This window comes from Bos taurus, chromosome 20, assembly GCF_002263795.3.
Source record: "Bos taurus isolate L1 Dominette 01449 registration number 42190680 breed Hereford chromosome 20, ARS-UCD2.0, whole genome shotgun sequence".
Lineage (NCBI taxonomy): Eukaryota > Metazoa > Chordata > Mammalia > Artiodactyla > Bovidae > Bos > Bos taurus.
Window position 1 is genome coordinate 8,496,114 of NC_037347.1, and position 12,534 is coordinate 8,508,647.

The 12,534-nt window shown below is 48.1% G+C and overlaps 1 protein-coding gene across 2 annotated transcripts; it reads right to left on the reverse strand.

Annotated features, from left to right (window-relative positions):
* Positions 1 to 1,744: 1,744 nt before the first annotated feature.
* Positions 1,745 to 12,273, reverse strand: TMEM171 (transmembrane protein 171). 2 transcript variants are annotated; one of them, NM_001014951.3, is given in 4 exon segments: positions 1,745 to 2,023; positions 4,585 to 4,726; positions 8,563 to 9,272; positions 11,705 to 12,273. In NM_001014951.3, coding segments are annotated over 3 exon segments (981 nt in total). In that variant the 5' UTR covers positions 9,206 to 9,272; positions 11,705 to 12,273; the 3' UTR covers positions 1,745 to 1,827.
* Between the last annotated feature and the right edge of the window lie 261 nt (positions 12,274 to 12,534).

Genomic DNA, 12,534 nt, shown 5'->3' on the forward strand with positions numbered 1-12,534 from the left:
GTGACTATACAAAACATTGTGAATGTACTAAACACCACTGAATTTGTTCCCTTTAAAACGGTTGATCTTATATGACTAATTTCACATAAAAAAAAAAAGTTAACTGATAAAAAGACAAAAAGAAAATCAGTAACAGCCTGCCAGATGGGTTTTCAGAGTGTCATAGTTTTTAAGAAACTTAATAGGTGAAGGATGCATCTTCCTATGACTAAAGGATTCGTCCCAGCTTGGCTGCCCAAGACTCAGTCCTGCAATGAACATCTCTTGCTTAGGGTCCCCTTGCAATGCTGTGGCTTCATCAGCTCTCACTTGGCTGAATACTGAGGAGATGGATGGAAGTAAAACAGACCTCTCCCACCGGAAGGTCAAACTTATACCTAAGCATTTCTAACTGCCATTTAAATTTACTAGCATATAAAAGTAAAACACCCAGTTACAAACCCTAACTCTGAGCCATTCAAAAGGCTCTTGATTATATATGAGAACTTGTAAGTGTTTAAAACTTAAGTGTACCTAGAAGTTTGGGCTTAATCCTTTTAAACAAGAAACAGCAGAAGCAAGTGGTGATAATCTACCCTTTGTCCTAATTTTAGAATGTGAATAATTAACCTTCCAGGGGGGAAAAAAGCAGAATTTTAAGAGTAGTTCAATCCAATAAATGTTCAGTTTAGAAATAGGTCGGTCCTGCTGGTACAGACTGTTACTCCTGATTTATTGCAGTGGCAATTCCCATGAAATCAGTCATTACTTCAGTTAAACTATTGAAGCATTAACGCCTTAAATTCTGCTTTCAGGCACTTAAATATTGGACAATACTGATTTTTATGGGGATTATGGTAGAAAGGGCTTGTGGTAAAAGGCATTAAAAAGTTCACATTGTTGCTACATCAAATTTTGTTAACAAAAATGCTAAGTTCCTACAAATTTTCAATTCTAAAAATAAGTTTTTCCCAGGTAAAATCGATAATACTTAGTGATTATTGTTTAAGGTTTATATCTTGAATAAATATCTATTATAGTACCCAACTATACCAGTGTTTTTGTTCAGCAATAGACTTATAAGAATAAAAGCTGGTGGTGCAGACAGCTGGGCACCTTATAATACAGAAAGACACATCCTTCCTGAATCTCTATGGGGGAAACTAGTTACCAAAATGTCCCAAGAAATTTCTTCTCCAAAATGTCACATCATTGTAAGACAGCTTTCAGGCATCAGTGTGTTGGTAACTGCCCCAGTGTAGATTACCTAGTTACCCTAACTACCTTCTTTCAAATAGAAAAAAAAGAAAAAAGGAATAGGAAGAGGAGGAAGAAAGAGGAGAGGGAAGAAGAGGAAGAAATAATAAATGAGAGTAATCTGGTTTCCCTGCCCCAGAAGCAATTAACATTGGAAACCCAATGGGCCAAGCTAAACATTAACCACTGCTTTTGGTTGGCCTTTGACAGCACAGGGTAGAGATATCCACCTGGCTTTCAGAAACCAGCTAGGTGGGTTCAACATCTAACCTCACCGCTGAGAAGCAATGTGACCTTGAATAAGTTCATCAGCCTCTCTGAGCCTTTGTCTCTCCACGCCCCAGTACAAATCCCCACCAGTCTCCCGGAATAGTAGGTCTCAGTGAGAGAACCTGCTTAAGTTCCCATCTGGAGGCACTCTGCCTCTCCCGTGGTCTAAAGCACTGACGGCTTAATCTGGAAGGTTTGTTACTAATTTTTATGCTATTCCAAGAAGTCAGGACACAGCTGATGCTACTGTGTTTTTTATTAGAAAACAAATTAAATAAAATAGTGATTGATTCTATATAAAATTGAATTTGAGTCCATGGTTCATGGCGGGGAAGGCTCAGAAGATGGAGACAAGGATGTGGTAGTAGCAGTTTCTTTTTCTTCGTATCTGGGAGGCAGTTCAGATAAGAGATGGAGCGTGTGGGAGGTCTCAGAGGATGAAGCGGTCCCAGAAATAGTATATATCAATTCACAATCTCTCTCAGAGGCCGCGCCTTGGCCCTCAGGAGTTGGGGACCTATGAAGAAGAAGAGGGAACGTGAACGGGAGAAGAGGAAATCAGTCATCACGCTTCAATACCAGGTGCTTTTCACATGTTTAATTACATGCATTTGGAAGCATTTGCAAGGGCTTCTAGAGTAATTTCTTCCCATATATATTTTGCGTAGATATGTTTTAATTTCTTACTCCTTACTGTCCTTAGCGCTGATTGTAATATTAAGACAGTTTCATCCCTGTTGTCATTCCCCTTGTCATTGAAAAGACAAAGGCTACAAACATATAGTGAAGTGAAGTTGCTCGGTCGTGTCTGACTCTTTGCGACCCTGTGGACTGTAGCCTACCAGGCTCCTCCGTCCATGGGATTTTCCAAGCAAGAGTACTGGAGTGGGTTGCCATTTCCTTCTCCAGGGGATCTTCCCTATCCAGGGATAGAACCCAGGTCTTCCGCGTTGTAGGCAGACACTTTACCATTGGAGCCACTATTCACACAAACATATAGATGCCTTCCAAAAAGAACATGCACACACACACAGCTACTCTTCTCTGCTATTTCATCTGGAGACAGCTAACATAAGGGAGACAAACGTATGCAAATAGAAAATTAAATCATTAAGCCAAAAGCTTGAAGGGAGTTGGGAAGGCATCCTGGTTAATGGAGGGGCTCCAGCAAAGGGCAGACCTGCATCTACACTTCCACCCTGCTGCTTTTGAGCTGTTTGATCTCTAAGCCTCAGCTTTCTCGTCTGTAAAATGGGGGTGATGGCAATGTCTACCTTCTAAGGAACTATGAGAATGATATAAGGAAATGGAAGAAAAGCCAGACTCTGGCATAGTAACGGGAGTCGTTTTTAGTAGCAGTAATAGACATTTATCTATTTATCTCTGTGAAATTCATCACTGGAGAAAAGAATTCACAAACAGAATTCTCCAAATTCCAGAACCTAACCTCCCTTTCATCCACTCAGGGCAACTCCTGCATTCGCCCCTGGTCGGATCTCCAGCTCACCACCCAGTCTGGAGCACTAGAGTGTATCCTAAAACATGAACGACCCGGTAAGGCAGCACTCATCCCTAGCATGCCCAGGTCCCTAGCAATCTCTTGGGTCCTGCTTCTCACTGCCTTTAACAAATGCGCATCTCAAAAGTCAATTTTCACTGAGTGCTGCTCTGTCCTGGGAGATTTTTCAGCGATCCTGCCTTCACTTCCTACACCCTGGGTTCCCATCTGGGAAGGTACAGTGCCTTCACCAGCCCTGGCATTTCTCAGAACTCCTTCCTTTCATACCCTCCCTGCCCGTGGATTCTCCACAGGTCTCTGATGCTTCTGACCTCTTGGTTTCAGCTGCCTCTTGGCCATTCCATCTCCAGGACCTCAATTCCCTCCAAGCTCTGGCCCGTCCAGTCTCCCTCCAAGGCCCAGGCCTTGCTCTGCTTCCACCACAAGCCAGACATTCTCTTCTCCTGATTATACGAGCCCATTCCCATCCTCCTCAGTCAGGGACCTCCCCTGTCCCTGTTTCTCACCCTTGACATCACAACCTCTGATTTTCCCATCATCCTCCACCACAGACTCCCTCCCATACTCCTCCTCCCCACTTTTTTTTTTTTTTTTAAGGAAATGCTCTATCATTTTATTTAATTTGGCCACACCATACGGCATGTGGGAATCTTAGCTCCTTGACCAGGGATTGAACCCACGACCCCTGCAGTGGAAGCACAGAGTCTTAACCACTGGACCACCAAGAAGTCCTGCTCCTCCCTTTCTGATCACCACAGTCCCAGGCTCCTGTTACCTCCAGCCTGTCCATGATCATGAGTCAGCCTCCTAAATGGTCTGGCCGCCCTCAGCCTTTCCCCAGTCGGAGCTGAGCTAACCACTGCTCGCATTCCGTTGCTGTAACTCCTCAGCCTTCAATGGCATCCCTCTGCCTCAAGGAAAAACACTCACATTTATACTGTTTAATGTAACTCCAGGCAGGCCTCCTAATTTGTGACATATGGGAAGCCTGGGGGATGTAAATGGGAATCTAACATTTCTCTTCAATCAGTCTGAGAAGACTCTGAGGCCCAGGGAACAACTTAAAATTGAGGGGAAAAGACTGGCATGCTCAAGGCCGGGTGCAGGCTGATTTCAGTCAGTCACTCAAGTATCCCCATTAGATATCGGAACCTCTGTACATTCTGGGGGTCTCCTGGGACCCCCACACCTCCCACAGTCCACAGCAGCCTAACTTAGCAGGGGCCTCCCGAGTTCTGGTCCAGCGCTCAGGCTGGCTGACAGGTGGTCCAGCATTTTGAGACCCAGTTCTGCTACAAGCGCATACAGATGCCTGGAGAAGGCTTCACATGAACCTGGCGTAAGCATGCTTATAATTTTTAACTTATGTGCTAGCCAAAGTTTCCTGGAAGGTACTGTGAATATTAAGATGATAATTCTGACATCATGTCAGCAAAATAGATACTCCTCCTTGATGGTTTCACCTGTATCACAGCATAAAGCTGACTTGGCCTGAAGACAGGCATAGGCCTGAAAAGGTTCAATGTTTCTACACTTCCAGTTCAAAGGGAGAATCTTACCCAGATTGAAAAATACTGTAATATGAAGGTGGGCTTTCATCTGGAAGCAAACCGTCAGTCCCAGGACTCCGGGCAGCTGCAGAAGCTGAAGACTCAGGAAAGTAAGGTGGTGGAGGGGGTGGGAATATGATCACGGCATCACCTAAGGAAACACAACATTTTGTTGAAGATGGATGAGTAATAAATGTAAGCAAATGAGCAAGAGCTAAAGACATTAATTATACATTTGGCCCATCTATAGCAAAGGTCAGAACAGCAGAATTGAAAAGTGGGCCTATCAAATTTACAGAGGCAGAGAATAGAGGTCACTAAGGAACTGGAGGAGAGGAAAATAGAGTTAGAGTTTAATGGAGGCAGAGATTCTGTTCAGGGTAACGAACAAACCTCCAGGAATTGATAATGGTGATGGCTGGCTGTACAACATGGTGAATGGACCGAATGCCACTATACATTTAAAAATGATTAAATTGGTAAATTGTAGGTTATATCTTTTTTACCATATTAAAAAAACAGCCTACATTTCATAGCAAGTCTCAGCTAAAGCGTTTCTGGCCAGTGTTTGCTAACAATGTTCCTTATCTCCCCTGGGATGTCCACTGCCGTCAAGTTTTTATTTCCCACTTACAGTTTTAATTCTTCAAAAGTCAGCTGTTGGATAAAGCGCCTCTGCTCCTCAAATGCAGTTTCAGCCTCTGGACAAATGACGGCACAGCCACAATATATCCCTCATCCCTATTTCCACAAATGTGGTTTCCATTCTTGCTGAGCTTTATTATCTACCAATGTTTCTTCCAAGCTTTATCAAAGAAAGTCAAACTCAAAGCTAGGGTTTTTCTCCCCCCTGCATTTTTTATTGCTACTGTTCACTCCAGAACACATTCCTGTGTTTTGGGGAGGGGAACAGGGGACCAGATACAAGCTCAGATTCCAACTCAGAATGTACTAGATGAGTTGCCCAGAACCTTCTAGACGTGGCGGCACCACTATGAAGAGGTCTGAGGGCCACCTCTGCTAAGCTGGCCACTCCACATGACAGCTCAGGAAGAAGGAAGGAGGAAAGGACTTTACTTCCCTTCAGGGAGGAGACTGGTTTCTACGTGGCAGTCCTGATGCTTGCAGGGTTCTCAAAAGTGACCGGGGTTCCACTCGCCAGTTATTACCCGGCGTGGCCGAAACAAGCCCTTTGCCCTCTCCAGGCCCCAGCCCACATCTGTAAACTGCAGGCAGTAACTGCACCTGCCTCAGAGGACAGATAGGAGGACCAGATTCATGTGAGGGGTTAAGACGGTGCTGCGCATGGAACAAGCTCTCTCAGAGGTCACACACCCTCAGAGGGACTTTCTCCACACCCAGCAGCAAGTGGTGCCTGTTTGCATGTCTGAAGAAACACTCCCAACTGGCCGTCTGGCCAGTGGCTCCGCTCTCCCCCTTGTTGCCTCAAATGCCTCCCCTGCAGAAAACGCATAAACTCCACCCCTCCTTCTGCAAGGAGATGGCAATTGGAGCTTAAAATATGCGTGGCTAACTGAAGCTCGAAAAACAGTGGTGGTTGTCTTGGGATTCTCATTTGATTTTTTCAGAAGGTCTTGGTAGGTTGGAGGAAGGTAGGTTGAGTGTTCACTTTAATTACACACTGCAGGACAAATGAGCTGGAAATAAGCCTCCAAAGTAGGCCAATCACCTATCAAACACAGACAAGGAAGTACTCCTCCTCCAGCCATCTCCAAGGCTTACCCAGCCCTCTGCCAGGTCTGTGCCCAGCCCTCTTGCTATCCCTGGGAAACTCCTGGCTCCCTTTCACTATGGGGTTTCTCCTGCAGGACTTGCTGTCCTCTGTGGGTTGACCGGTCACCTGCTTGTGTATCCAGGGCCCAACACCAGGTGTGCCCACAGCGCGTACCGTGCATCTGGTTTATCTACTCTGTCTTCTGTTCTGGGAAGAGCTGAATTCTGGCACTTGGATAAGATTTGCCTCATATCACCCTCACTTTCCCTCATAAGGCAGAACTGACCACTGACAGACAATGTCCAGAGTCTTAACAATTGTGCTAAAAGGCATGATTTCTAAAGATGTAAACCCTATTCCATAATATCAAAGGAGAGAAAGACAGTGAATTACAGTGCCAGATTTTCACAAATTTGATAGGACTTAAATGGTTATATGGAAAAGATTTTAAACTCTTCAGTGCCAACATCAGGACAGAAATGCTCAGGAATCACCACACCCCTGCTCCAGCTCTGCCCCCAGTTCCCCCTGATTCCAGTTACCAGGAGTAAGGCTGGACCCCCAAACTCCCTGATAGTAAACCCAAAGGGCACACTCAATACACCCCCACCTAAGTGGAAGAACATGAGCGTCCCACGAGTATATTTTCTTGGCTCGCACTGTGTTCCCCAAAAGAACTAAGAGCATCTATAATATTGGGTGAGCCTTTTCATCATTTAACAATGACTCAGGACACCAGGTGAAGGATGAAGCCTGCAGAAATAGAATTACAGCAAGTGTCCTGGGAGGGCCTATGTGAGCACATGCGTGCCCACCGCCTCAGTTAGGATCCTGGCTCTGCAACCTGCTAGTTTGTGACCTTAGGCCAATTACTTGGGATCCTTGAGCCTCGGTTTCTTCATCTTTTACATGGAGACACTAAGTATCTGCCACAGTGGACTGTTGAGGGCATGGATGAATTTCACGTAACAGGCTCTTGAAGAGCGCACACTAAAACACTTAGATCGTTACTTGGCCCAAGAATGAGCTCTATGTGTGTTAGCAATTATTAACAAATAACTAGTGTTGATGTCACCATAAGTGTATAAACGCACAATTAAGTAAGCTGGGAGCTTCAACCCTGACGGAACACAATGATCATCTATAAATCCATCCGCCCTTCCTCTCTGAGGCCAATACCATGCAAAGCCCACAGCCCCGGGAATCCTCCCAGTGAGAACTGCCGGCTCAGCAGACAGCCTCACCCACGAGAAACAGCTCCCTTCTTCCCTGTTCCCTCCACAGTTTCTGCTCTGTAATCCCCTTTGCCCACCCAGCCTTTTAGATGTTAAGGCTGTGCCTTCACGGTGGGAGACTGAAATAAAACAGCGATTTGCAAAAACAAGCAGCGATGGGGGCTTTTCTTTCTGTGTGAAGGTGAGACCAGAGCTCCTGATGTGGTTCTGTGGGGGCCTGACCCCGGGACATGGCGGGCCTGACCCCGGGACCCCCTGACCTTCTGCAGGGGGACCCAAAAGGAATCTCTGGGCATCCCACAGGGCAAAGAAGTGACCAGGGCAGTCACATTTCATCTGTATCTATGCCCCTGCTCCCAAACTTTGCCCTGACCCTGAAGTCAAGGACAAAATTACAGAAGATGAAGAATAAGGTGGACAAGAGTAGAGAAGACTCCTCCAAAACGTGGAAGACCAATGGACTTGCAACAGACTCAGAATCCTAGAATGTCAGTGCTGGCAGGAAACTCAGAAGTGCAGTGTTCATTTTACAGGAACACAAAGTAAGGCCAGGAGAAGTTAAGGACTTCCGAGGGCAGCCAGTCAAGGATAACCAGTGATGAGAACCCACGTTTTCAACAACCAGAAGTGCCATAAGAGTTTGCTGTGAGAATAACAGGGAAACAGGGTCACGTGGCAGGTCCCTTAGGTGACAGAAGGCTCCCAGGGTAGCCTCACGACCTCTCACTGTCCTCTTTATTTGCCCTGCAACCTCAGTCAAGGTCACAACTCAATGTCCTGATGCTTTTGTTAAATAATAGGGTTTTGCTGGGAGGAAAGGATGTGCTGAGTGATTCTTACGGGGATAATGACAGAGGCAGAACTGTGTCTGTGTGCATCTATGTGTGTGTGTGAGAGAGAGAAGGACAGACAGACAGAGGACAGAGACGAAGAGAGAGAATTTAGGCCAGACCCAAAAGCAGCCTTGATGTTGCAGCCACGGTGATATGAACAAGCAAAGGAAAGACAGCGACCCACCTACGGTCACCTGGATGGGCTCCAGGCTCTGGGTTTGTCTCTCTTCACTTTCAGAAGCATCCTGGTCCCCATTCAAATTGCTTCTCTTCTTAACGTGGGCGACCACGAAGAAACACAATCCCACAAGCACAATCAAGGGACCCAAGATCTGAAGGGACAAGAATCCACAGATCTGGGGCTCTGAGTCAGCTGTGTCTGTCTCATTCAGTGATTCCTGCATCCAGTCTGAGCCGCACCCAGGTACCCAAATGCCCAGTACGCTGATGAGCATACCGCTCGTCAGGAACAGAAACCCAAAGATGAGACACTGGACAAACTGGCGGCTCTCCCCACAGAGGAAGGGTCGGTCGGAGTCTGCCTGGTTGTTGCCTCGCAGGCGCTCCTCAGTTTGCTGAAGTCGTGCCCGGGAGCGGGCCAGGATCACAGCCCCCAGCCCAACCACGGCACACGCGGGCCCAGCGATCTTCAGCATCATGCTGCAGTCTGGGAAGGTTTTGTATTGGCATGCCTGGAACCCAAAGATGGAGAGCAGAACTCCCACGCACAGCAGGATGGCACCGATGACAAAAAGGAAGAAAATGAGCTTGCTGACATGCCTGTCTCCCCGGACCCCGTCTGGCTCAGCAGCGGCTGCAGGAGACATGGCCAGGAGAGGCCCCTTGCCCGAGGTGGGTGGGATGTATGGATTCCCTTCGATGGTTTTAGCAGCTCTGCAGACATAACCAAACACCAAATTATAAAAGGGCTACAGGTGTTCCTGACCCGCCCTGTTCTTTTCCCAAAATCACACTAGGATGAAATCATAAGGAACAACTTTGTGGAACTGATACACCGTAGAACAATGAGTTGGTTCATGAGTCAGAAGAGCTAGCATTCAGAAACTCCTGAATATGTAATTTTATAAAGATATGTAAGAAGGGGAAATGCATTTGCCAGGCACCTAAGAGTATCTTGAAAACTCAAAAGCCATACAACAAAAGTAACTGGGTGTGGCTTTTCCTGTTATGAGTCCTATGGACTCACTTCACCAGGCCAAACATACACACACACAATGGTAAGTGAAGGAAGAACCACACGGATTGTTTTGATTTATTGACATCCTACATTTCATCACAGCTGCTCTGAGCATTTCCAAGTGGGTAAATTTTCTCCTTCAGTAATTAACTTTCCATTTCCTCTTTTAGACTGCAGCAACTTTCCATTCCTGGCTTTATTCTAAGGCTCCATCTACAGAAGACCCAAGTTCAACAGTTTCAACGGAAGGCGAAGGCGGTTCAGGAACACAGTGAGTTTGGGAGAGATTAAGTTAATTCTGTCAAAATGTGAGTCTTGAGACCTCAAACAGGCACACACTGGGGTTGCCCTGAAATCTGATGGTCTGGTTACAGGGTCTCAGATGACTTGGGGGGGTCTGGCACAGTGGGCCACGTAGACCTTGTCCCCCAGGTGGGCCGGTGGCCTCCTGCTCCCCTTCCTTCATGGGGCCACCCACTTCCACAAAAAGTTTCGGCCCCATTAAAAATATGCAGCTGATAAAAATCACCAGTTACAAAACACTAAACAGCGAGAGAACTTTGACTCTGAAAGAGTATCCATGAAATCAAGTGGGAAAGCAGCTTCCACAAGACCACCCGAGCCCTGTACTTCAAAGGTCTCCTATATTAAATGTACCCCCAAGCAGTGGGTCACGAGTTGTCTACTTTATACAGACTGACTTTATCAGCCAGTTACCTTGTCTTATGCTAATGAATGGAATATTTTTCCAGGACCCTTCTAGTCAGGGCACTCAAAAAGACAACCCCAGTGTGAAGAACATATTCACTTACTCAAAGAAAGAAAACTTGAAACATATTCTATGCCACTTGCCTCCATGATCCCATGAAAGAGCTAGAGATTGAGTCCCTAAAGCCAAGGCCATCTTGACAAACGCAAATCATGTGCAAGTAGCGTCAGTTTCAGTAAAGAAAGGAAAGGGCTGATCTTATTCTAGGAAGTGCTTTTCCAGGAATAAATAAGATAAAATCAGAAGGAAGTTGGAGTGAGAGGGAAATAGAAGTGGGAAACAAGTTTGTACTTTACACTTGGACAAACTATATTTATGAAGATGAAATTAAGCTGAAACAAACACTGAAAGTATTGCCCAAGTTAAAAACAAAAAGATTCTGAATCCTGTAATATCTTTTGCTGGTCTGGAGATACAGATGAAGGGTGACTTTGCTACAAAGCCCTATCAATTCATTGTAGGGTAGTGTTTTGAGTTTGATGTGAGTCACAAGGCTTCAGTTGCCTTAAGGAAAATTCCCAAATACTAGTAAAGCCTAAATTTGGATGTGTAGCTTCCTTTCCATGGACTAATGGACTAAGTACTTGGCATAGGTAGTTAATCCCCCATTCAAGTTAGCACGTGAGTAGTTCGTCCATCTCTTTGCCCGCCACCCCCGACCACGGATACGCTCACACAGTGGCACAGATATCTTTAGTAATAGGAAAGTAAACCTTTCCCAAATACCAGCCTACACTGCATTTCCCCAAAGCCAAATCCGCCTCACGACGCTGTTTGCCAAGGACATTTCCAAATGAGCAGCGGGTCACCACGTCCAAAGCGCTGTGTTTGGGGGCTGACGCAAAGAGAGGCAAAGCCCTTCCTGGCAAAGAGCTCTGTGAGTTTCGAGCGCCAGAGCTCCCGCGGGAGCAGGTTTAGCGCGGCTGTTCCGCGCGGCGCCGCTCCGCGCACCCCGCCTGGACGCTAAACTCAGCGCTCGGCCCGCGACCGCAGAGCGCGGTCCCCAGGGGTGCGGAGGAGCGCGGGGCCCGGGGCGCTTACCTGAGGCTCGGTCTTGCGAGCGCGCTGCCTGCGCCGGCAATCGGCTGGCAGCACGGGCCGTTGGCACCCGGCAGAGCGCGGCGCCCGCCCCCGCCCGCGGCCTGGCCGGCGCCCGGCGGCCCCGCGCTCTCCCACCTGCGCGTCGGGGCGCGGAGTGTTTACAGAGGACGCAGTGCGGGGAGGGCGCAGCGGCGCGGGCCGGGCGGACTGGCCGGAGCTGGCCGCCGCCGGGTGCTGCCCTTGCGGGCCAGAGGCGCGCCGGCTCCGGGCTGGAGAGTGAGGGGCAGCTTTGGGGCCCGGGAGGCTCCGCGTCCGTACCGGTGCGCGCAAGGAATCCGGGAAAAGTGCCCCCCGCCGCCACCTCCTTGGCCTGTGGCCCTCGGGCAGGGGGCCGAAGTTGGGGTTCTCCTGGCTGTCCCAAGTCACAAGGCGACGGTCGCGATCCGGGCGGCGTGTAGGAGGCGGTTCCCTTCCGGGCCTAGAGCCCAGAATTTGGGCTGGGAGTGGGGGAAAAGGGCAGCTCCTGCCCCTCTCTTCGGCTTGACCGCCGCCTAGGCAGGGGTCCCCAGGTCTCCGCCGCTGCGCCCTCTGCGACGGTCCACCCAGTGGCCTGTGGCCCTCCTGCCGCTCCGGAGATCTTGGCCGGGGTCAGTGGAGCGAGCCTCTCACCGCGAGCGCCCGGACGAACAGGTTACAAAGATACCAGGTCACAGAAACGTGCGCTCCATTAGTGTGGGAGATAAGGGTCCTCCCTGCCTTCCGTCCTAGCTCCGAGATTCACGTATGGTCACAGCCCCTGTTTGCCATCGAACTCCCTTCCCAGTTCTCAGTCGCTAATGATTTGCTGGAATTAAACTGGTAACTTTGCCCTTGAACCAGGCGGTTTCGGGATGGGTTTGCTAATCCCCGTGCTATTTGTAACCTGCCCCATATAACACGTGACACGGAATTAACTGTGCCAGTTTCCACACCAGAGGTCAGGGCGCTGTGAAAGGTGAGTCAAGCTCAAACAGGGGAGCGCCCTGAGCCCTTCCCCATCCCTGCCACTCCTCTCTGGGATCCTGTCCACTTCTGAAACCCAGTCAAGAGTTCACAACCATTGCCTTAACCTTTTGAAAGAGTAAGCGCCTTGCATGCCTAATACAAGT